We start from the raw sequence: 21,465 nt of genomic DNA on the forward strand, positions 1-21,465 counted from the left end.
GCTGCCTGTCCTAGAGATTTGTTCTCATGGTGGTCCCAGGAGTGCTGGCTCTGCCAGGAGAGGCTGGTCGCTCTCTGCACGCTCACCTGACTGGGGTGTGGGCCTTGGGCCCAGCCCTTACCTCAGTAGAACCAGCCCCTTCTTCCTGGAGAGCACAAAGCACTGGCCTGGCCCCCTGATCCCTGCCTTCTCAGGCACCTAATCTGACTTTTCCATCCTGACAACCCCCCGCCCCGGGGGCATGGGACATGTCCCCATTAGACAGATGAACTGAGCCTCAGGAGTTTCTGAATGAAGGGGCACACTGCAGAACGTTCCAGGTCACTGGGGATGGAGGGGAAGGCCCAGACCAGTGCAGGGAGTTGGGCGGGGCAGGGGGTGGGCTTCCCACATCCCCACCCCTTGATTTGGCTAAATGAGCCTTAGCTCACCAAACCTATAAGCCAGAGTCCACCTGACCCCAGGCTTTGGGAAGCCTCAGATTGGCCTAATGATCTCCCAAGTGGCTCTTGTGGGCCCCTGGAATAGAGGAGAAGGATCTTGTGTGGGCTTTTCCCCAGAGCCCCAGCATAGGGCCGGGCGGGTGGGTTTCCCTGCCTGGAGTCTCCAGAACGGGATGACAGACTGAACTCACCATGGCCAACGTACACACACATGCATCCGCATATGTGGTTACCCTGGCGTCAGAGACGGGACAGTGGCCCACCTCTGTTCTGCTGGTCCCACATGGCCCCAACCCGAGGAAAGAGGTTGCTTGAGGACCAGTACATCACCATCCCCAAAGGCCCGGCCTGGGGCACCCCATGCAGGTGGCATCAGCACTGGCACTGCTTGGAAGAGGAGCCACAGAACTTCTGGAGGAGGGTCCAAACCCTTTTGTGCCGGGGATAAAACGTTCCAAGGCGGGTGGCCTCCAGGGCACCGTGCGCCCCTGCTGAGGGTGGTGTATCCATCCCACGGGATGCGCCCCGAGGACCCCAGCCTGCCCCCCTCTTCTTAAAGCGCGGGAACACCCACCCCCCGACACACACACACACACACACACACACACACGCACCCCGACGTACACACATACACACACACACCGGCCAGAGACCAAAGGCTGGAGGGGGTGGTGGTGTTGGGCACCTTCCCGGAGCGGGCACCCAACCACTGGTCCCACTCCCGGGGGCAAGCCGGGCAGCCCCGCCCCAGCGCCGCCCCCGAACCGCGGCGGCGCCTGCGCCTGCCGGGCCCTCTAGCCCGACCAGTTCGGCCGCGCCGGGGCTCGGATTTCAAAGCCCGGGCTCCATTCCTGGTGAATGGGCCGGAGCTCGCCCGGTCTTTCCCACAGACCCCTCCCGCCACGGGCCTGCCCCTCCCCACGGCCCTCCCTCCGCGCGTCCACGTGACGTCCAAGCCTCGGCGGCTCGGATTACGGACGCCGCTCCAGTCCCCGCGCCGCCCGCCAGCCCCGCCGCGACATGGCCCGCGCCGCCCCGCGGCGGCCCGCGATCCCCGAGCGCGGCGCGGCCGGCCGCTGAGCGCAGCCCGGAGGCTGCAGGCCCGACCCGGCCTCGGAGCGAAAGCCGCCGCGGCCTGGGTCCCCTCGCCCAGCCTGCGCCCCGCCGCCGACGCTGCCGCCCGGCCCGAGCATGGAGACGGCGGAGAAGGAGTGCGGCGCCCTGGGAGGGCTCTTCCAGGCCATCGTCAACGACATGAAGGTAACGGGGCGCGGCGGGGCTGGCCGCCCTGCAGGCGCGCGGGTGCTTGTGCGGGTGCGTGCCCCCTCTGGGGACGCGTGGCGGCGGGCAGCCGTGCCCCGCTGTGTTCGTGCACCGCCGTGTCTGTTTGTCTGAGCGCGTCTGGCCTGCGACTGCCGTGCGCCCGGGTCTCTGGGTGCCCGTCTTGGGGGGTGTGGGTGCTCGTGTGTCGGGGTGTCCGTGCGGTGCCCGGGGTCCAAGCCCCGGGTCGCCCGGGTCGCAGCGCCCCCTTGGGGACCAGACCCGAGCCTGCGCACACGCGGGCTCCCCGCGCCCCAGACCCCCAAACCATGAATGGGGTTTGGCTCCGGGAGCGACTCCACGGCCCTTTAACGGGCCCGGGGTCTCTCTGGCCTCCGCCCCCTACCACCACCATCCCCCCCACTCCCCCGCCCACGACGACGGCCCGGGAGCCCAGACAATGCTGTCACCGCCAAAGCAGGGGAAAATAATAAAGCAGGGAACCGTTAACTCCTTCCCTGCCGGCCTCGGCCTCCGCACCCGCTGCCCGGGTCCCCAAAAACAAGATCCAGGACTCCAAGGTCTCCACGATGAGCGTTCCTGCATCCCAAGGCTTCTGTCCCCACCTTGGGAGGAGGAGGGAGAAGGTTGGGTTGATGGAGCAGCCCCAGGGAAGGGCTACTCTTGCTCCGGGCTATCAGCTCCAGCCCCTCCCCATGATTACCCAAGGTCAGGCTGCAGCGGGCCACCAATTCCTGGCCCACCGCTGGCTCACCAGGTGGGGAAACTGAGGCCTGGGAATGGTTCAAGGTCATTAAGGAGACTGCTGGACACTCCCTGACCTCACCTCTCACTGGTGGTCTAGGGAGTGAGGGGGCTCCTCTCCCCCAAAGAGGCTAGGGTTTGGCAGGGCCGCCCCAGGCTGACTGGGCAGAGGGTAAGGGCAGCTCCGACGACAGGATGGGGACCAGGAAGCAGCGTTTCTACCCTTCCCCTCTGGGGCAGGCCTGTGGGGCAGGGGAAGAGCAGGGGAGAGAACTGGGACCTCGTCAGACCCCCGCCCTCACAAGCTGTCTCACACTCCCAAGTACACAACATAGACTCCTACTGTGGGGCCGCAGGCCCCGGGAGGACACACCGCAGTGCCCATGCAGGCCCTTCGGGGGCTCCCAGTGCTGCCAGGGGAACAGCCCCAGGGGCAGCTGCCAGATCCCTGCGCCCGCGCCCCCACCCCCACCCCCAAGAGAACTGGAGCCACCCTCACTAGGAACTACAGGGTTAACAGCATGCATAGGTGCCACTCACTGCCCCCGTATAGGGTGCTCCCCTGAGCGCTCCATCCCCTGCAACTCCACTCCAAGCTGCTTCTGCCGGCCCCCAAAAGTCCTGGCCTCTCTCTGCCCTCAGCAGCCCCTCCTGCCCTGTGGACATCACAGCCCTGGCACCGGCTTTCCTTCCTGGGACCAAGCAGCCCAGACAACCCTCCCCCAACCATTCCCAGGGCTGGCAGAGGGGGGGACCTTCCCACACCCTCCTCCTTCTGGCATCCTCTCCACAAACACTGCAGAGAGCAGCAGCTTTTGCACAGAGCAGAGGGGCAGGACTGTCTCCCTCCCTCTCCAGGCAATTTGCAAGGCACTTTGGGATGAGATAGAAGGAAATGGGCCCAGGTTGTAACAAGTGATTGAGGCAGGATTTTCTGACATGTGGAAGCAAACTGGGAGAGGTTTCACCTGCGGTGATGCCAAGTCCCGATATACCTACGACACATGCATGTGTTTGGGCCAGGGACAGAGCAGGGGACCGGGCCACCTGGAGGTCGATCATCTGGATTTGAGGCACGGCTTCTGGCTGTTTCCTTCTGTGGCCTGAGCCACAGAAGCAGCAGGGTTTCCGTAGAGGAACGTGGCCAGGTTGAGGTGACTGAGCTTACCTGTGAGGCCCCTCCACACAGGGCAAGCACGGCCACAGGCCCCACAACAGCACACCCCGGCCCTCCTGGAGGCCCAGACCCTGGCGTGGGAGAGGCAGAGTGGGGGAGGAGGACCTACACCTGGAGGCTGGGGGGCTTGGAGGAGGACAGTAGCTCAGGGATCGGGAGGGGGCCCTCGGGAGCTTTCCTTGCCTGCTGTGCCTCATTTAGCTCAGATGCCCATCGAATCTCAGAGAAGGGCAGGGACTTGCCCAAGATGACAGGGCTGGGTGTGGCACCCAGGGCTCTGCCTCAGCCCCAGGCCTCACCTTCAGCAGCACTGGCCCATCCAGAAAACAGGGTCATAATCTTTGCCTGCCCTCAAGAGTGGGGAGTGTCACCCGGACACATAGGCCCTGGCCAGGTGGGAGAGGCTCCTGGCAGAGAAGCAGGGGTCAAGTGTCTGCTCTGTCTGCCAGCATTAACCTAGCATTTACTGTGTGCCGGGCACTGTGCTAGTGCTTTCCATGCAGTCTCCATACTGACCTGCTGACATCGGTGCACTTCCCATCCTGACCTTACAGGTGAGCAGACAGGCTCAGAGGGGATGCCCTGGCCCAAGGCCACCCAGAAAGACCCCTCTCTAGGATTGCAGCCTGAGTCGCTCACCTGTACAGCCCAGGGCCCGGTCAGAGACAGTGTCCGGGGGCCAGGGGCCTGGGGCCCAGCAGCCTCCATATCGGTCTCATCCCATCCACTTGAGCACCTCTAGTGAGCATGTAACCTCTCCCCTCCAGAGCAGCCCACTGCTCTGGGGGCAGAGCTGGGCATCTCTCCCATCCATGTAGTTCCTGCCCCCTACCCACCCTTGATGCCCAGATATTCGTCTCCGTGCATTCCAGAAGTGGTAGGGGGTGGATCCCTGACATGTAGTGACCAGTCAGACAAGGGATCAGATCCTGACCCTGGCACTCGATGGCCTTGGGCAAGCTGGTTAATCTCTCTGAGCCTCAGTTTCCTCTTCTGTAGAATGGGGGTGACAACAGTATTCATTTCACAGGGTCATTGTAAGGATTCCATGCGATCACACAGTGCCTGGCCCACCGCACGCTCTTGATCAACAGTAGCAGTCCCTGTCACTAGTGATGACAACCCAGGGTCCTAGAACCTGACAGCCAGGGCGCGGCCCACGTGAGGGCACAGGTCCAGGTGAAGACTGAGGACACCCCTGGGGCCCTGGCTGCTTCGGCCCCTCAACCTCACCTCTAGGGTCCTCATGAGTTACTAGTGGCAGGTGGAGTCTCAGGTCCTTAGAGACCCAGGTGCTCCTGTCCATCTGCTGAGGAGGGACTGGGCCTGGCCTCCCCCACGCCCCATCCTGTCCCCTCTCCACCGGGAAAGCCAAGGCTGTGAGGGTCTGGGTTGGAGCCATCCTGGCTGGGCAGAAGCGTCGGGGTGGGCCCCAGCCGGGGACTTTAATGGGGTAGGGACCTGTGTCTTCCCAGCTTCTCCCAGTCTGCTGCCCTCTGAGACTGCCCAGAGGCTGCTGGGAGTGCTTAGGTTTTCTGGGGGCCAGGACGGTGCCTCTGGACCCCTGTACCCACAGCATCATCCCTCCTCCCTGGAGGTCTTGGCAAGGCTTAGGGCTGAGGGTGTTGAGGTCACGGAGGGCGCCAGGCCCTCAGGACTGTCAGGGGTGGCCTCCCAGGCTCCTTTACCCTGAGCTGTGCCGCACAGAGACAGCCCACGCACAGCCTCCCCCTTCCCGCTCCAGCCTGTGTGAACTTCTCAAATATTTGCTTTCCCTGGCCACTGGTTGGGCTGGGCTGGGAGGGGATGGAGTTTCTGAGGCTCCCAGAAGCTGCCCTGTTCTCCCCACCCCTGCAGGCTGGCCCTGTCCCTGGGGTTCCAGCCTGGCAAAGCCTCCCTCTGAGGCCTTGGGGACTGGGGTCTCTGCCTTCCCCCTTTCCACCGGAAAATCCCCAGCTCCCAGCGTCCCATCCCACATGGAAGGGAAGGTCGGCAGCACTTTGGGGCTAGGGGCTTTGCCGGCCTGAGGCTCCCCTTCAAGGATCAAGTCTTCCACAGGGCCATTGGGCCAGGACCCAACAGCCATGCGAGGGCCCCATTAGCCAGAAAAACCCCTTGATCTCACTGGACAACTTGATCACCAAGAGCCTGGCTTCCCTACTGGGAAACCCCCTCCCAACTCAGAACTTTGGGCCAGGCTGGGATAAAGGCCACACTGTGTCCCCAGGAGGGGAGGGGAGCCGGGGGTGGAGAAAGGTGGCTCTGTTGGCCGCACAAGGCCCCATTCAGCCTGGGGCCTGACTGTCCCAGGCAGGCTGGCCAGGCTCTGAAGCAGCCATAGCCTCCCCAGGCCTGGGAGCCACCTCTGCTGGCCCAGGATGGATGGATGGCCGGGCTGGCAGCTCCTTCCAGGGCACAGGGTGGGGGCCCCAGAGGCCCCAGTTCAGACCTAGCATGCCTTGAGCCCTGGCACTGTGCCTCTGCCCCCATGCCACGTGGACCATCCTGGGCTGTGTCGGGGGAACATGGTTCCCCTCGTGTGGCTCAGCCCAGATTCCCTGCCAGGCCCCTCCCATCCCCGAGGAGACAGGACCTGCCATTCACTGTTTCCATCTCCGTTGAGGATGTGGGCCACCATTGCAGACAGTGGGCCAGAGTTCCTGACTGTCAGGAAGGGAGGAATGGGCAAAGGTGCCTGTTCCCAGGGCCAGGCCTTCTTCATGCCCCAGGTCTCTGTCCTTGGTCGCCTTTCCCCCTAGAGAGCCCAGGAGCCTTCCTCTCCGCAGGGGCAGGGCTGCTGTCTTAGAAACTGCCCAGAGTCTGGACCCAGGCATGTGGGGAGCCCAGCCCAGGTAGAGCCCTGCAGTCTTCATGGAGTCTCCCTTCCTCTCCCATCTCCTCTGCAGAGCTCCTACCCCATCTGGGAGGACTTCAACTCCAAGGCCACAAAGCTGCATTCCCAGCTGAGGTGAGGCTGCTGAGGGTGCCCCAGCTGGGGAGGGAATGGGTAGAAAAGACACCTCACCCACAGACCATCCCGCTGTCCATCTCCCCAGGACCACTGTGCTGGCTGCTGTGGCCTTCCTGGATGCCTTCCAGAAAGTGGCTGACATGGCCACCAACACCCGAGGTAGGGAGGGGGCATGGCTGGAGGTTGGGGATGCCCCAGGTTGGGCTTGGAAGCTGGAAAGGCTGAGTGGAATATGAACTGGGAAGAGGACACCAGGCCCAGAGTCGGGACCTTGAGTTCTCCCTAATGGAATGGGCTTTTTGTGGAGAGAGTGAGCTTCTCGTCATTAGAGGCATGCAAGCAGGAGTGGGTGAAAGATGACAGGATGTTACAAAGGGGGGTTCCCTTCTCGCTTCTGGGCGGCTGGTTTGACCCCTCAGCCACAGTTGTTCGTGCTTCCCTATGGTGAGTTTGTGGCTTCTTTTCCACCGCCTTCTGCCCTTCTGAGAGCACAGGGGGCAGGTGAACATTCCCTGTTGGCCTTGGCATCTCCTCTGCATTCTGGTCCGAGGAGCAGGGACCTGGGTCCCCTGCTCCTTCGGGTGGTGAGAACCAAGGCAGTGGGCGCATGCTGGCACTCTCACACCTGCATCTGGGCATACCTGGAGGGGGTTCCTGGTAGGGCAGGAGGGGATTTTGGTTGGATCTTTGGATGTCTTTGATGCCAGCCTCTCCCAGCTGGGGTGAAGGGCAGCTCCTGGCCCGACCAGCAGAGCAGCCGCAGCTGCAGGAGGCTGGCATAGCCAGGATGGGCAGGACCTTGGTCCAGTTCGGAGGAGGGCCTTGGTAAATACTGAGAAGAGATCAAGTCGCCTGCTGGGGCCGGCAGGATTGCGGAAAGCTGGGGGGCGGGGCGCGAGGTGCCGGCTCGGCCTTCGCGGGCCTGTGCGCCCCCTCGTGGCCTGAGGCCGGGACTGCAGAAGCCCCGGCGGGCCCATTCACATGCTGCGCGCTTGCCTCGCCAGGGGCCACGCGGGATATCGGCTCGGCGCTCACGCGCATGTGCATGCGCCACCGCAGCATCGAGACCAAGCTGCGGCAGTTCACCAAGTGAGTGGGCTCTGCGGTCGGGGAGGGGGGCGTGTCACGGGGACACCTCCATGGTGGACCTGACCCTCTTGCCCCCGCCCACAGTGCGCTCCTGGAGAGCCTCATCAACCCACTGCAGGAGCGCATCGAGGACTGGAAGAAGTCGGCCAACCAGCTGGACAAGGACCACGCAAAAGGTGGGTCTGGGGCTCGGCCCGTGCTTCCCGCCCCCCACTGGACGGAAACCTCCGTCACAGGGCTCCTTTCTCATCCCTTGCACAGAGTACAAACGAGCCAGGCATGAGATCAAGAAGAAATCTTCAGACACGCTGAAGCTGCAGAAGAAAGCACGCAAAGGTAGAGCCCAGAGCTGGCCCACAGAGGCACAGCCCCACGGGGCCCCGCTCTGTATCCCCTGCTGCCCTGTGGGGCACCCCAGGGCATCATCCTGGCCTGAGGGGTCTTATCCCGCACACAGGACCCTCCAACCTGTTGGGTGGGGCAGAGGGAGCACCTTGCACCCCAGACCGGACCCAGGACCTCCCCTCCCAGGGAGGCAGCAGGAGGCCAACAGGCCCAGGCACCCCCAGACCCCACCCCACCCCTACCCCCAGGAGTGGCTCTGTCCATCCGGCTGTCTTTCACACATTCTTTCTTTCTCTGTCTCTCCTCTCCTCTCCTCGTCCCAATCCTTCCTGTAGAGCTACTTGGTAAGTCAGATGTCCATCCCTCCAGCTGCTCCTCCCGTCCTTGTCGTCCTTGTCGCATTTGTCTGTCTCCCCCAGCTCAGGGCCAGTGGAAGGAGCCTCTCCAGGCCAAGGAAGAGCGAGGAAGGCGGTCGGTCCAGCGAGGGAGGGGCCTGGGGCACAGTCCCCTTGGGGCCCCTGGGGCCCCTGGCCAGGGATGAGTCCGGGGCCACTGCTGGGGTCAGTCTGCCAGGCCAAGAGGGGTTGGACCGGGCAGGGTGGGGACACAGGCCCTGGCTGCCCCGCCCCCACCAGGCCCTCCCAGAGTCCTTACCTCTTGCCTCCCCACTTCCTGTCTCGCTGTCTCCTTTACATCATCTTCTCGCCTCTCCGTGTCTCTCTCGCCGCTTCTTGGTGTCGCTGTTGCTGTCCTTGTGCATCATTCCCTGAGCTGAGGGGGGACCCACACGGAGGCACCCCGTTCCCTGTCCCCTGGGCCCAGCCCCTAGCCCTCTTGGCCCCTACACCCCCTCGTGGCCTGGCCTACAGCTGCGCCCCCCACGCTCTACTTTGTCCTGCTTCCCTTCCTCCTCCCTGTGCCCTGGGACGTGAGGGGCCACCATCCTGTGGGCAGTGAGGGTATCCTGGGGGGTGGAAGTCTCAGCTCTTGTGGAGGCTGCCACTGGGCTCTCCTGAGCACAGCTGCACCAAGGGCGGCCCTGGGGCTGCCCAGGGCTCTGCTCACCCCAGGACCTGGGTGGCTTCGCAGCTTTGGTATCTTTCCTGTGTGCTTTGTTTATCTGTCCTCTCTGTCTGCTCTGGGGACCAGCCCTTCCACGAGCCCCAGCGTCCCGACTGCCCTCCCCAATCCCCTGGCCCCCATGGCAGTGCCCAGCCCCACGACCAGGGACACCACCACGGGGTCTGAGCTGTGGATGCAGTGGGCCGGGCCGGCATCCCCAGCGTGGCCTCTCCTCCCAACCCCTCCAGGGAAAGGAGACTTGCAGCCCCAGCTGGACAGTGCCCTGCAGGACGTGAACGACATGTACCTGCTGCTGGAGGAGACGGAGAAGCAGGCGGTGCGCCGGGCCCTGATTGAGGAGCGTGGCCGCTTCTGCACCTTTATCACCTTCCTGCAGCCTGTGGTGGTGGGTTCCTCGGGAACAGAGAGGCGTTCTGAGCGTCTCCACCATTGGGCTAGTTGAGGGGTTCCCAAGAACCATGATTTGGGAGCCTCCATCAGCCCAAGCAGCGTTGGTTGGTGGGAAGGGGTGAGGGAGGGGAGACCCAGTGTGGCCTGGTCCTCCAGGGTGCATGGGCAGGGGCGGGGCCGAGAGGCTGACTCACTGCTCCATCAGAACGGCGAGCTGACCATGCTGGGAGAGATCACCCACCTGCAGGGCATCATCGATGACCTGGTGGTGCTGACCGCGGAGCCACACAAGCTGCCCCCCGCCAGCGAGCAGGTGCGGCCAGCCCTGGGGACAGGACAGCGGAGGGGATGGCTTGCCCTTGGTTGGGGATGATAGAGGAGAAAAGGGGACAGCATTTGGAGGAGGCAGCTGGACACAGAGGGCCACCTGTGGGGATCTAGGAGCATCTGCCCAGGTGAGGGGCGGTGTGCCCAGGACCCAATGGGGGCCTTATATCGAGAGCAGACGGGTGGAAGTCCCAGACCCACAGGATCCCCCTGAGAAAGCAAGGCCTGATGATGCCTACCTGGCATCCACACCCAGACCCGTCAGCTCCCCTAGACCCAGACGCTCCTGCCCCCATGTGCCGCCCTGCCCACTTCGCCTCACCACCATGCTCCCATTGCACTAGGGTCAGCCCTACCTGACAGCGCCGTGGCGTTGCTCTCACTAGGCGCCTACTGTGTGCCCAGCCCACACGGAGCACTTCCCATGGGTCACCTCATTCATTCACCCCAGTGGCCCTCTAAAATAGGAATGATTGGCTGCATTTCACAGGAGAAACCCAGGAGAGACCCAGGAACTTGCCCGAGAGCAGAGCAGAGCCAGGATTTGAACCCCGTGGTGTCCTTCATGGTCACTCTGGCCTGGCTCCTCTGCCAGCGACAGTGAGTCCTCAGGAGCACCAGGTTCTCCCATGTCCTGGCCTGCGCAGCTTCCCTGAGAAGCAGACGGGGCAGAATCTCCCCAGGCATCCCCCCCAGCCCTCTGGCAGCCCTGCTTCCTGCCCCTGAGTGAGGAGCTTGTGTTAGGAAAAGGCTGGGGGGCAGGGGGCTTCAGACTCCCAGGGATCTCCTTTGGGGCCCGGTTCTCAATTGGGAAGACAGCAGGGGGCCTCTGGCCCTACTAGCCCTCGGAGGGGAGGCCCAGGAAAAGGATGAGGCTTTCTGCAGGGCAGGGCTGCTTCCAGTGACCCCATTCATGTCCATCCAGGTAATCAAAGACTTGAAGGGCTCAGACTACAGCTGGTCCTACCAGACCCCACCCTCATCGCCCAGCAGCTCCAGCTCCCGGAAGTCCAGTATGTGCAGGTCAGTGGGGGGCTGAAGTGGGGTGCAGGGAGGGGCAGGGGTCCTGCAGCAAGGGATCGGGAAGGTCCCACCAAAACTGCATCAAGAATAGCTTCAGGGCCCCAGAATTCACACAACTCCTACGTCACCAAGGAATCTGCAGGCATAGGGGAAACTTCTCTCGTTGCAAGACTGCTGCTAGTGCAGGCGTGTGTTGGGGGCGGGCGGAGGGGCAGCAGCTTCATTTATGGAGCAGTAAGTATGCACCAGGTGCCGTGCTAAATGCTTTATGCATTTTCTTCATTGAATCCTAGCACCACCGTATCAGGTATGGTGTTGTCTCCATTTCACAGACGGGAAGGCTGAGGTACAGAACCCCAGCATTTAACCACTAGACTCTGCCAGGCTCAACACGTCCTGGGGCAATAGTAAGAGCCTGAGACGGGGAGGGCGCTGGAGGCATTGGGGAACATGCGCTGAGGCTACAGGCTTATTACCTTATGGACACTGCAGCCTGGCTGGTTCCTGAGAGCTGGTGCCTGGGCAGCTGCCACAGGCCCGAACCTCGGCCTAAGCTGGGCCCCGAGGTCTTGCAGAGCCAGGGAGAGGCCAAAGGTCTTGCTCGGTCACCGGTCGGGCTCAGACACAGGAGCACTTCCTGGGTGGGATTGGGAGAGCTATTTAAGATTCAAGGCTCCTCGGCGGGAGGGCAGTGAGCATAGTGCGGGTTCCTGGCGGGGAGACCCCTCTGTGCCAGGCACCCTTTCCCCAGATCCACCTTGGCTGGGCAACCGGGGGCATGGGCAGTAAGGCAGGCACAGCAGTCAGCGGCTCCTGCAGGGAGAGGAGGGTCCACGTCAACTGGCGGCTCTTCAGCCCCCGGGTGGGTGACTGGCACAGGAGGGGAGAGTTGATTGCAGGGGACACCCATGACCAAGGGTGGAGGCTGGGGACCTTCCCGGTCATGCTCAGGAGGAAGGCGACCTTCATTGCCAGGAACGTTGCCCAGGGATGAAATGGTTGCATAGAGGATATGAACTACAGAGGGCTGGACACCCTTCAGGGGGCGGAAAGGATGAGGGCAATGGTGAGTCCAAGCCCCACACAGACCGTCACCACGCAGTAGACGTTCAATTAGGATTTGATAGCAAATATCAGACTTTGAGAAGACAGTCATGATCAGACTTATGTCTGGTTGTAGCCTCACTGGGAAACTCTTTGATGCTGGGTGACTCCGTTTCTTCCTTGTTAACCTAAGGTCTCCTGTTCTTGATGGCAGAGTAGGAGGTAGCACTGGGGTGCTCCGGGGGCAGGTGCTGGGCCAGCTCTTCAGTGTGGTCCCCTGCCCAGGCCCCACCCTGTCCCACAGTCCTGGAACCCAGCTCCTCTGTGGCACTTTGGTCTCAGGACCTTGTAGTCTGACATTGTCTTTTCCTTCCTTTGCCCCTCACCTCTCTCCCCCACCCTCGTCTGTCACCCTTCCACACACACCCCTGTGTCTCCCTGTCTGGCTGCTGTGCACCCCCCTTCACTCCCCCAGCGCCCCCAGCAGCAGTAGCAGTGCCAAGGGTGGCGGAGCCCCGTGGCCTGGGGGTGCCCAAACATACTCACCTGGTTCCACCTGTCGCTACCGCAGCCTGGCACAGCCGGCCACCGCCAGCGCCCGCCTTTCCAGCGTCTCCTCCCACGACTCTGGCTTCATCTCCCAGGATGCCACCTACTCCAAGCCCCCCTCGCCCATGCCTTCAGACGTCACCAGCCAGGTGAGGGGGCATCTGCTGAACCACCTGGGGTAGGGTGCAGTGGCTTCATGCCAGCCTCAGGCCATCCACGTTGGGGGCCACCTACAGCTGTTGAGACTAGCCCTGGAGGTCCCCAGGGCCACCACATTGAGGACCAACCTCAACTCACTGCCTCAAGGCTAAGGAGAGTTGGAAGGTCTTAGAGCAGCTTACCAGCTCTGGCGCCTTGTGACCCTCCCCCTGCATAGGCTGGCTGTGATGGAGTGGCTGGCCCTAGGAGGCACCCCCAGGAGCCCCAGGATCTGCAGACATCCTCCCCCTTCTCCACTTTGGCCAGTTCATTCTGAACACAGAGACTGGCCCAAGAATCTCTTCAGATGCAGGCTCAGATCCTGCAGCCTCAGTGAGATGGAAACAGAGGAACTACAGCAGAAGACAGAGGGAGGTCAGGCCACATGCCCAGGGTGCTGTCCTTCCCCATCATGGCGAGTGCCTCCATCTGAGCTCAGCATTCTCTTTTCCTGCCCTCTTGCCCAAGGATGTCCCCACTGCATTGTCAGTCTCCCCTCCTCTGCTGGCTCATTCCTGTCAGCACACAAACACATGCTCTAGTGTCATCCATCTTAAAAGCCCTCCTCCCTTCCTCCATGTTCTCCTCCAGTCACCTAGTCTCTCCTTCACAGCAAAACTTCTCAAAAGACTTGTCCACACTGACCACCTCTACCTCATTCCCCATTCACTCCTGTCTGCTTTACCTATCAGTAATTGAAAAGCTGGAATTGTTCATTTCTCCCATATAGCTCTATCCGTTTGCTTTATATATTTTGAGACTATTTTATTAGGTGCATACAACTTCAAAATGTTAACTCTTCTTAGTGAACTGAATCTCCTAACGTGATGTAGTTGATCTTCTGTTACTTTTATGTTTTCTAGCTTAAAGTCTGTTTTGATATTACTACAGCTCCTTGAGCTTTATTTTGCTCAATGTTTATGGTATCATTTTCTGTCTCTTAGCTTTTAAGCTCACTATGTCCTTATGTTTTAGATGAGTCTCTTATAAACAGCATATGCCTAGATTTTCTTTTCTTATCCAATCTGACAATCTCTTAATTGACGTTTTTAGTCCATTCACATTTATTATGATTACTGGCATATTTAGACTTCTGTCTTACTTTTTTCTTTCTATTCATTCTGCTTTTTCTGTGCTGCTTTTGTCTCTTCTCTTGCTTTTTGTTTTTTCCTTTCCCCATTATTTTCCTTCTACTGGATTTTAAGTTATACTTCTTATTTCATTTCTTTTACAGGTTATCTTGAAATTTTACCATGCATCTGTAGCAAAGTCACAGCCCCACCTCCTGAATAATTCAAGGACCTTAACGTATATTTTAACTTCAGTCACCCACTCCCTCCCCTTATAAGCTATATATATCTCCTTTTTAATCGTCCCCATGATTGACATTTTTCTTCTTAATTTTATCATTATTTTATACATACAGTATCTGTGTGTTTAGATTTACCCATATGTGTTTACACTTTTTTTGTTCATTTTTTCCTTGTATCCCATCTTCCTTCTAAGGTCACTTTCCTTCTTTCTGAAGTAAAATATGTCCTTTAGAAGTTCTTTTAGAATGCGTCTGTAGTAGTGAACTCAGTTTTTGTTTATCTGTAAACATGCTTTATATTTTTCCTCTTTCTTGAAAGTTAGTTTTGCCAGGGATGCAATTCTGGGGTGACAGTTACTCCGTTTCCACATTTTGAAGATATATTCCCCCTGTGTTCTGGATTCTGTGGCTGGTTGTAACGTCTGCTGTCAGTCACTGTTGTGCCTTTGTGAATGATCTGACTTCTCTCTCTGGCCACTTTAGTTTTTCTACAATGTATCTAATTGTGGATTTGTTTTTCTTTAACCTTACTTGGTGTGTTTGTGTTTCTCTATCTCTGTATTCATGTTTTTCATTTGTTCTAGGAATTTTCAAACATTATCTCTCTTTTTTTTCATATATAAATTTATTTATTTATTTATTTATTTTTGGCTGAGTTGGGTCTTTGTTGCTGCACGTGGGCTTTCTCTGGTTTCGGCGAGTGGGGGCTGCTCTTCATCGCGGTGCGCGGGCTTCTCATTGCGGTGACTTCTCTTGTTGCGGAGCACGGGCTCTAGACATGCAGGCCTCAGTAGTAGTGGCTTGCAGGCTCTAGAGCACAGGCTCAGTAGTTGTGGTACACGGGCTTAGTTGCTCCACGGCATGTGGGATCTTCCTGGACCAGGGCTCGAACCCGTGTCCCCTGCATTGGCAGGCAGCTTCTTAACCACTGCACCACCAGGGAAGCCCGTCAACCATTATCTCTTTATTCTTACTTTCATTTGTGTGTTTCTTCACTGTCATATTTCCCATCTCTTTGTTTCTCTGGATAATTTCTTCAGGTCCATCTTCCAATGTACTTTTTCTCTATTTTATAGTTATTTAACTTATCCATTAAGGGTTTGTTTTAATTCTGAAATAATTTTAGCCTTGTAGAAAATCTGTAAAAAGAGTGCAGAGTTCCCACCCACCCTCCCCACAGTCTCCCCGGATGTTAACATCTCACGTAACTACCAAACAATTTTCAAAACCAGGAAATTAACACAGGCACAATACTGTTAACTAGTCAACAGACTCTTCACATTTTGCCAGCTTTCTCACTAACGTCCTTTTCCTGGTCCAGGAGTCCAGAATCCAATACAGGACCCTGCCTTGCATTTTATTACCATCTCTCTTTAGGCTTCTCCAGTCTATAATGGCTCCTCAGTCCCTCTTAAATGACTTTTGAATAGTGGTTATGTATTTCGTAGAATATCCCTCATCTTGAGTGTCTCTGATGTCTTCCCATAATTAAATGGGCAGGAAGAGCACAGCAGTGGTTTACTGCTATTCCACCTCCTCACCAGACCTTGGTATCCTTTTCATTTGAGCCGTTCTGATAGGTGTTATATCATAGTGCCCTGTGTCTTTAATTTGTATTTCCCTGATGACTAATGAGGTTGAACACCTTTTCATACTTTTAAAGGCCATTTGGATATCCTCTTTTTGTGAAGGACCAGTTCAGATCTTTTGCTTATTTTTCTCTCCTAGGTTGTCTGTCTGTTTCTTGTTGATTTGTAGAACTTCTTATATATTGTGGATACAAGCTTTTCATCTGATAATCTTCTCTGATTCTGTGGGTTGCTGTTTTACTCCCTTGATGGGGTCTTTTAATGACCTAAAGTTCTTAATTTTAATGTGTGTCCAATTTCTCCATTTTTTTTCAATTGTTATTGCTTTTTCTGTCCTGTTTGAGGTATTTTGGTGTACTCTAAGGTCACAAAGATGTTTTCCTCCAAAAAAAGCCTTTTTGTTTTACCTTTTCTTCATTTAGATCTGCAGCTCATCTGGAATTGATTGTGTGTGTGGGGGGGGGGCGGGGGGGGGGAGGTAGAGGTTTTTTTTCCATGTGAATATCTAATTGACAATTTTTTGAAAATACCATCTTTTCCTCCACTGCACTGTAGTGTGTTAATCTTTGTCATAAAACGGGTGTCTGTGAATGCATAGCTGTTGCTGGAGTTTGTATTCCATTCCACTGGTTGATTTGTCTGTTCTTGTACCAATACCACACCATCTCAATTATTAATAGCTTTATAAAAAATCTTGATATCTGTTAATAAAAGTCCTCCAGCTTTGATATTCTTCAATATTACCTTGTCAGTTTTTGGCCCTTTGCATTTCCTTATAAATTTTAATATCAGCTTGTCAGTTTCCACTAAAAAAAAAACAAAAAGCAACCCCTGGGATTCTGACTGGGATTACGTATGTCTCTCCATTTATGATGGCTTTACCTTCTCTCAGTAATATTTTGCAGTTTTCATGTGAGGATCTTACACATCTACTGCTGGATTTTTTTGCCCTGGGTATTTGATGTTTATTGATGCTATTTTAAATTATTTCAGCTTTTTTCAGAGTCTTTTACTTGTTTTTTAGCTGCTGATATTTAGCAATTTGATTTTTTTTCTATGTTGATCTTGTATCCAATAACCTCACTAAAAACACATATTAGTTCTTTTGAATATTCTATAATACATACACAGTCATGTCTTTTACAAACAACCATTTTCTTCTTTGCCAATCCTTTTGCTTTTTACTTCTTTGTCATGCTTTATTGCACTGCTAGAACTTCCAGTGCTAAGTAGAGATGGTCATCCTTATCTTTTTCCAACCTCAGAAAGAAAAGTATTGGTATTTTTGGAGATAACTCGTTATCAGATGAAGGAAGTTCCTTTCCATTGCTAGTCTAAGTGTTTTCCGTGAATGGGTGTTGAATTTTTCCGCTGTTTTCTAAATACTTTTTTCCTTTTTTATTTTTGTCTTAACAATTATATTGGTAAAATTCTAAATGTGTTTATTATTTCCTCCGAATCCTTACCTATAGAGTTTAGCTCCTTTTATTTTAGTCATCTTGGCTCATCATAAACTATTAAAAAGATCTGGGAGTCTAAACCAGGATGATTTAGAGAATCTTACTTGGCTGGTACAGGATCTGGAGAGGTGCTACTGATTAGTTCCCTTCCAGGTTTAATTTGGGTCATCAACAGGGTGAGCTCTCCACCTTGCCACTTGCCCAGTCTCTCAACCACAGTGCTGAAGCCAGCCTCTGCCCTGGGGACCCTCATGGTCCTGTTTCTGCCCTTGCTTTTTTCTTCATTCTTTGTTGTTGTTGTTCTTTGTTATTTATGTATTTATTTATTTGGCTGTGCCGGGTCTCAGTTGTGGCATGCATGTGGGATCTAGTTCCCTGACCAGGGATCAAACCCAGGCCCCCTGCACTGGGAGTGCAGAGACTTAACCACTGGACCACCGGGGAAGTCCCTCTTTGTTGTTTTGAGTTGGGGGGCCTCCAGGGCACCTAGTTCCTGCCACTGTCCAGAGCAGGAGCCTCCTGGGCACCCTCGGTCCTGTCCTCCGTGGGCTTCTGCCCCACCATTCTGTGAAACAGTTCTGGAGGTCTGCACAGACACCCCTCCGCCTCATGTGCACAGACCCCCAGCAGCCGAGCACAACTGCCCCTCCCTCCTTTGCGCGTCAGGTTCTTCCCCTGATTCTGTGACATCACCTGCTCGTGGTCTTCCTCCATGCCACCAGCAGCTCCTGTCACTCCTGTTCACTGGGCCATCCTCTTCTTCCAAAGCACTGAATGTCAGCCTGACGTCCTTGAACCTTTTCTCTAACCACCGTCATCCTGACTGCCTAGGTGACCTAATTCTGTCCGACGGCTGCTGGATTTGTGGTTCCAAACCTGACTTCTCCCTAAACTCCAGACTGTAAATACAATTGCCTGCATTGCATCTGGGCATAGATACCTAACAGGCAGCTCAGCTTAACATGTATAGGATGGAACTCTGGACTCCATTCCTCCCCCAGGCCTGCCCTTCTGAGAAAACAGTGACACATCAACCCGGCAGTTCAAGCCAGCACCCCACTGCCCTCCTGAGTATCGCTCTTTCCCTGCCCACCACATCCAGGCCATCAGCAGCCAGCCTTCTTGTTAATCCTCAAAAGTGTGTGGTTATCAGGCTGGGCTGGGGGGCAGGTCATTGCCCATGGCGTGCGCTCTGGGTGCTGCCTTCCACTGCATACGCTCACGGCCGTGGCCATGGCCCTGGAGGGCGTGGGGTGGGAATGCTGAGTCAGCAGGCCCTGCTGCATGCCAGCGCTGTGACCAGATCTGTTCCCTCCTCTCGTCCTGCCTCCCCGCCCATCATCCTGCCTGCTCGCCTCTGCGTGGCAGAAGTCCTCCAGCTCAGCATCCTCCGAGGCCTCGGAAACCTGCCAGTCCGTCAGCGAGTGCAGCTCCCCTACCACGGTCAGTGCTTCCCACCCGCAGCGGGACACAGGGAGGGCCCAGGTTCAACCAGAGGGGCGTGCACGAAGCACTTGCTCCCCGCGAGACAGGCCTCCTGGGCACCACATGCAGCCACTCCCCACACGCTCACATCTTTCCCTCGCGGGGCTCCCCATCCTGCCCCTGGGCCTGGCAGGACTGGGGTGTCACAGCGCCCTCCGTGCTCTGTCCTTGGCCATGATTGTGAGCCTGAGGCCCCATGTGGGTCTGGAAACCCTGAACTTCAACAACAGTGAGGGCCCCCTTGGCCATGCCCTTCAGGACTGGGCCAAGGCCGGCTCCCACGAGCAGCCCTCAGGCAGCACCCTGCAACGGAGGAAGGACCGAGTGGAGCTCCTCCGAGACACAGAGCCAGGCCCGGCTGTCGGGGGCACCCTGGGCCCCAGTGGAGAGGAGGCCCCGCGACCCCGCATGTCCCCTGCCACCATCGCAGCCAAGGTAAGCGGCAATTCCCTGGGCAGCCCAACCAGGGCCCCACCTTCACTCCTAGGTCAGCTTCAGGAGGCCAGGCAAGTGGTCGCAGGGCCAGCTCAGACTGCTCAGCCTGTTGGGGGCTGCCTGCAGTCCGGGCTGAGGGGGAAGCGGGGAGCAAGGCTTCAGCCTGCAGTCTTACCACCCCCAGCACGGTGAGGAGGTGTCCCCTGCGGCCAGTGACCTGGCCATGGTGCTGACCCGCGGCCTGAGCCTGGAGCACCAGAAGAGCAGCCGGGACTCCCTGCAGTACTCGAGCGGCTACAGCACACAGACCACCACGCCCTCCTGCTCCGAGGACACCATCCCCTCCCAAGGTAGGCCCCGGGGGCCGGGGGCAGGCGGCTGGGCCTTCACAGGCCCCCAGGGCCCCAGGCCCACTGCATCCCGTGCCCCCCAGGCTCCGACTACGACTGCTACTCAGTGAACGGGGACGCAGACGGGGAGGGCCCACCCGAGTTCGACAAGTCATCCACCATCCCTCGCAACAGCAACATCGCCCAGAACTACCGCCGCCTGATCCAGACCAAGCGCCCGGCCTCCACTGCGGGGCTGCCCACCGCCGGGCTGCCCACCACCTCGGGCGCACCCCCTGGCGTGGCCACCATCCGCCGCACGCCCTCCACCAAGCCCGCCGTGCGCCGCACCCTCTCCAGCGCCGGCCCCATCCCCATCCGGCCGCCCATCGTCCCCGTGAAGACGCCCACGGTGCCCGACTCCCCCGGCTACGTGGGGCCCACGCGGGCGGGCAGCGAGGAGTGTGTCTTCTACACCGACGAGGCCGCCTCGCCCCTGGCCCCGGACCTGGCCAGGGCCTCCCCGAAGAGGCTCAGCCTGCCCAACACAGCCTGGGGCAGCCCGTCCCCCGAGGCCGCCAGCTACCCGGGGCCGGGGGCCGGGCTGGCGGCCGAGGGCGACGAGCAGCAGCAGCAGCAGCTGGCTGCCAACCGGCACAGCCTGGTGGAGAAGCTCGGGGAGCTGGTGGCAGGCGCCCACGCCCTGGGCGAGGGCCAGTTCCCCTTCCCCACTGCCCTGTCGGCCACCCCTGTGGAGGAGACTCCCACCCCGCCCCCCGCTGCCACCAGCGACCCCCCGGCTGAAGACATGCTGGTGGCCATCCGGCGTGGGGTGCGGCTCCGCAGGACCGTCACCAACGACAGGTCGGCGCCCCGCATCTTGTGATCCCACCCTCTGGCCCGGGCGAGGCCTGGTCGGTGGGCAGCGGCCACTTCAGAGCAAAGGCACAGTCAGGAGAGAGCAGAGCCAGGCAAGCTTTTTTTTTTTTTTTTTTGAAGTCATAGGAGGCAAAGCTACTTTATTGGAAAGAGACACGCATCTTGGATTTCAAGGTTTAAACAGGAAATGACTTCTTTAACAAACCTCGCCAGGACGGAGCCTGCGGGCCTGGAACTTGGATTTGGAGCCTGTTTCAACCTTTGCTTGCCCACTCTGTCCCTCCTCTTCCTCCTTCTGGGCCCTGCCTTTTCCTGGTGTGGGTGAGCCCCAGAGCCATGCTCCCTGCCCACAGCAGCAGGGCCGGGCCAGCCTCTCCTGGTCCCACCAGCCTGGGTGGGCCCGCAGTGCCACCGCTTAGCTAGCCTGGCCTGGCTTCTCGCCATCTCCCCAGGGACGGTGGCCTCGGGCTCTTCCGGAATGCTAGCCCACCCCGCCCTGACTGAGCCCCCGCCTCCTCCCTCCTCCATCGTCTCATCTCTCTGCCTCTCCAGGCTCCTCTCAGTCGGGGAGCAGGGCCGACGGGGAGCAGCTGTGCAGGGCCCAGGGGCCCAACCGGCTAAGGTATCTGGTTTGCTGAGAAAGCTCTACGGGATGGCTGGCTGTTGGGGGCGCGCGGGGTGGGGGGAAGGCTGGGGAGGTTGCAGCTGGGAGCCCAGATGCCGTCGCCGCCGCCGTCGTCGTCGTCGTCGTCGTCGTTGTCGGGGAATGGGGCCTGGGCCCAAGTCAAGCCTCTTGGGGAAGACATGCAGGGGACCTGCTTGGAGGAGGCTGGGGACCCTGAAACAGCATCCCCTCCCCCCAGAGGTGGCTGGGGTTGGAGGCAGGGCGGGGCTGGGCAGCAGGGAAGGAGTCCAGAGGCTAGGGGTCACCTGGCCAGTCCCCCAGGAGCTGCTTTCCGATGCCGTGATGGTTTCAGCCACCTCTGGGGATGGGGGCTGGAGCTGGGGGTTGGGGGAGGGACAGGAGGGGGTTCTTTTATGAACACACAATAAAATGAGCTGACCGGACAAGGACTGCTTGTGGGGACAGGGTAGACGGTACAGGGTGTGTCCAAGAGTGCCTGAGGGACGGGGGCGGGGGGGCCCACACTGGCGTTGGGCCTGTGGCAGGAGGAGGGCCTAATGGCTCCGGAGGCCAGAGAGCAGCTCTTCTCTCCAGCATCCGGAGCAAAGCCGCGGTGAGGTTGGAAAGGGCTGGGGGCTGGGCCTCCTGTCAGTCTGCTGCAGACCAAGGGGTGGGGGTGGGGGGAGA

At 58.3% G+C, this 21,465-nt stretch overlaps 1 protein-coding gene across 1 annotated transcript; it reads left to right on the forward strand.

The window, feature by feature from the left end:
* The first annotated feature begins 1,634 nt into the window (after nt 1-1,634).
* MTSS2 (MTSS I-BAR domain containing 2) lies at nt 1,635-20,160 on the forward strand. Its single transcript, XM_065898706.1, has 15 exons — nt 1,635-1,703; nt 6,552-6,613; nt 6,702-6,775; nt 7,621-7,705; nt 7,790-7,881; nt 7,967-8,041; nt 8,386-8,394; nt 9,361-9,518; nt 9,729-9,836; nt 10,776-10,873; nt 12,393-12,615; nt 18,394-18,468; nt 18,769-18,945; nt 19,130-19,295; nt 19,379-20,160. The coding sequence occupies exons 1-15, from the start codon at nt 1,635-1,637 to the stop codon at nt 20,158-20,160; spliced, it is 2,253 nt and encodes a 750-aa protein (XP_065754778.1).
* The last annotated feature ends 1,305 nt before the right edge of the window (nt 20,161-21,465 follow it).

Source organism: Phocoena phocoena, chromosome 20, assembly GCF_963924675.1.
Source record: "Phocoena phocoena chromosome 20, mPhoPho1.1, whole genome shotgun sequence".
Lineage (NCBI taxonomy): Eukaryota > Metazoa > Chordata > Mammalia > Artiodactyla > Phocoenidae > Phocoena > Phocoena phocoena.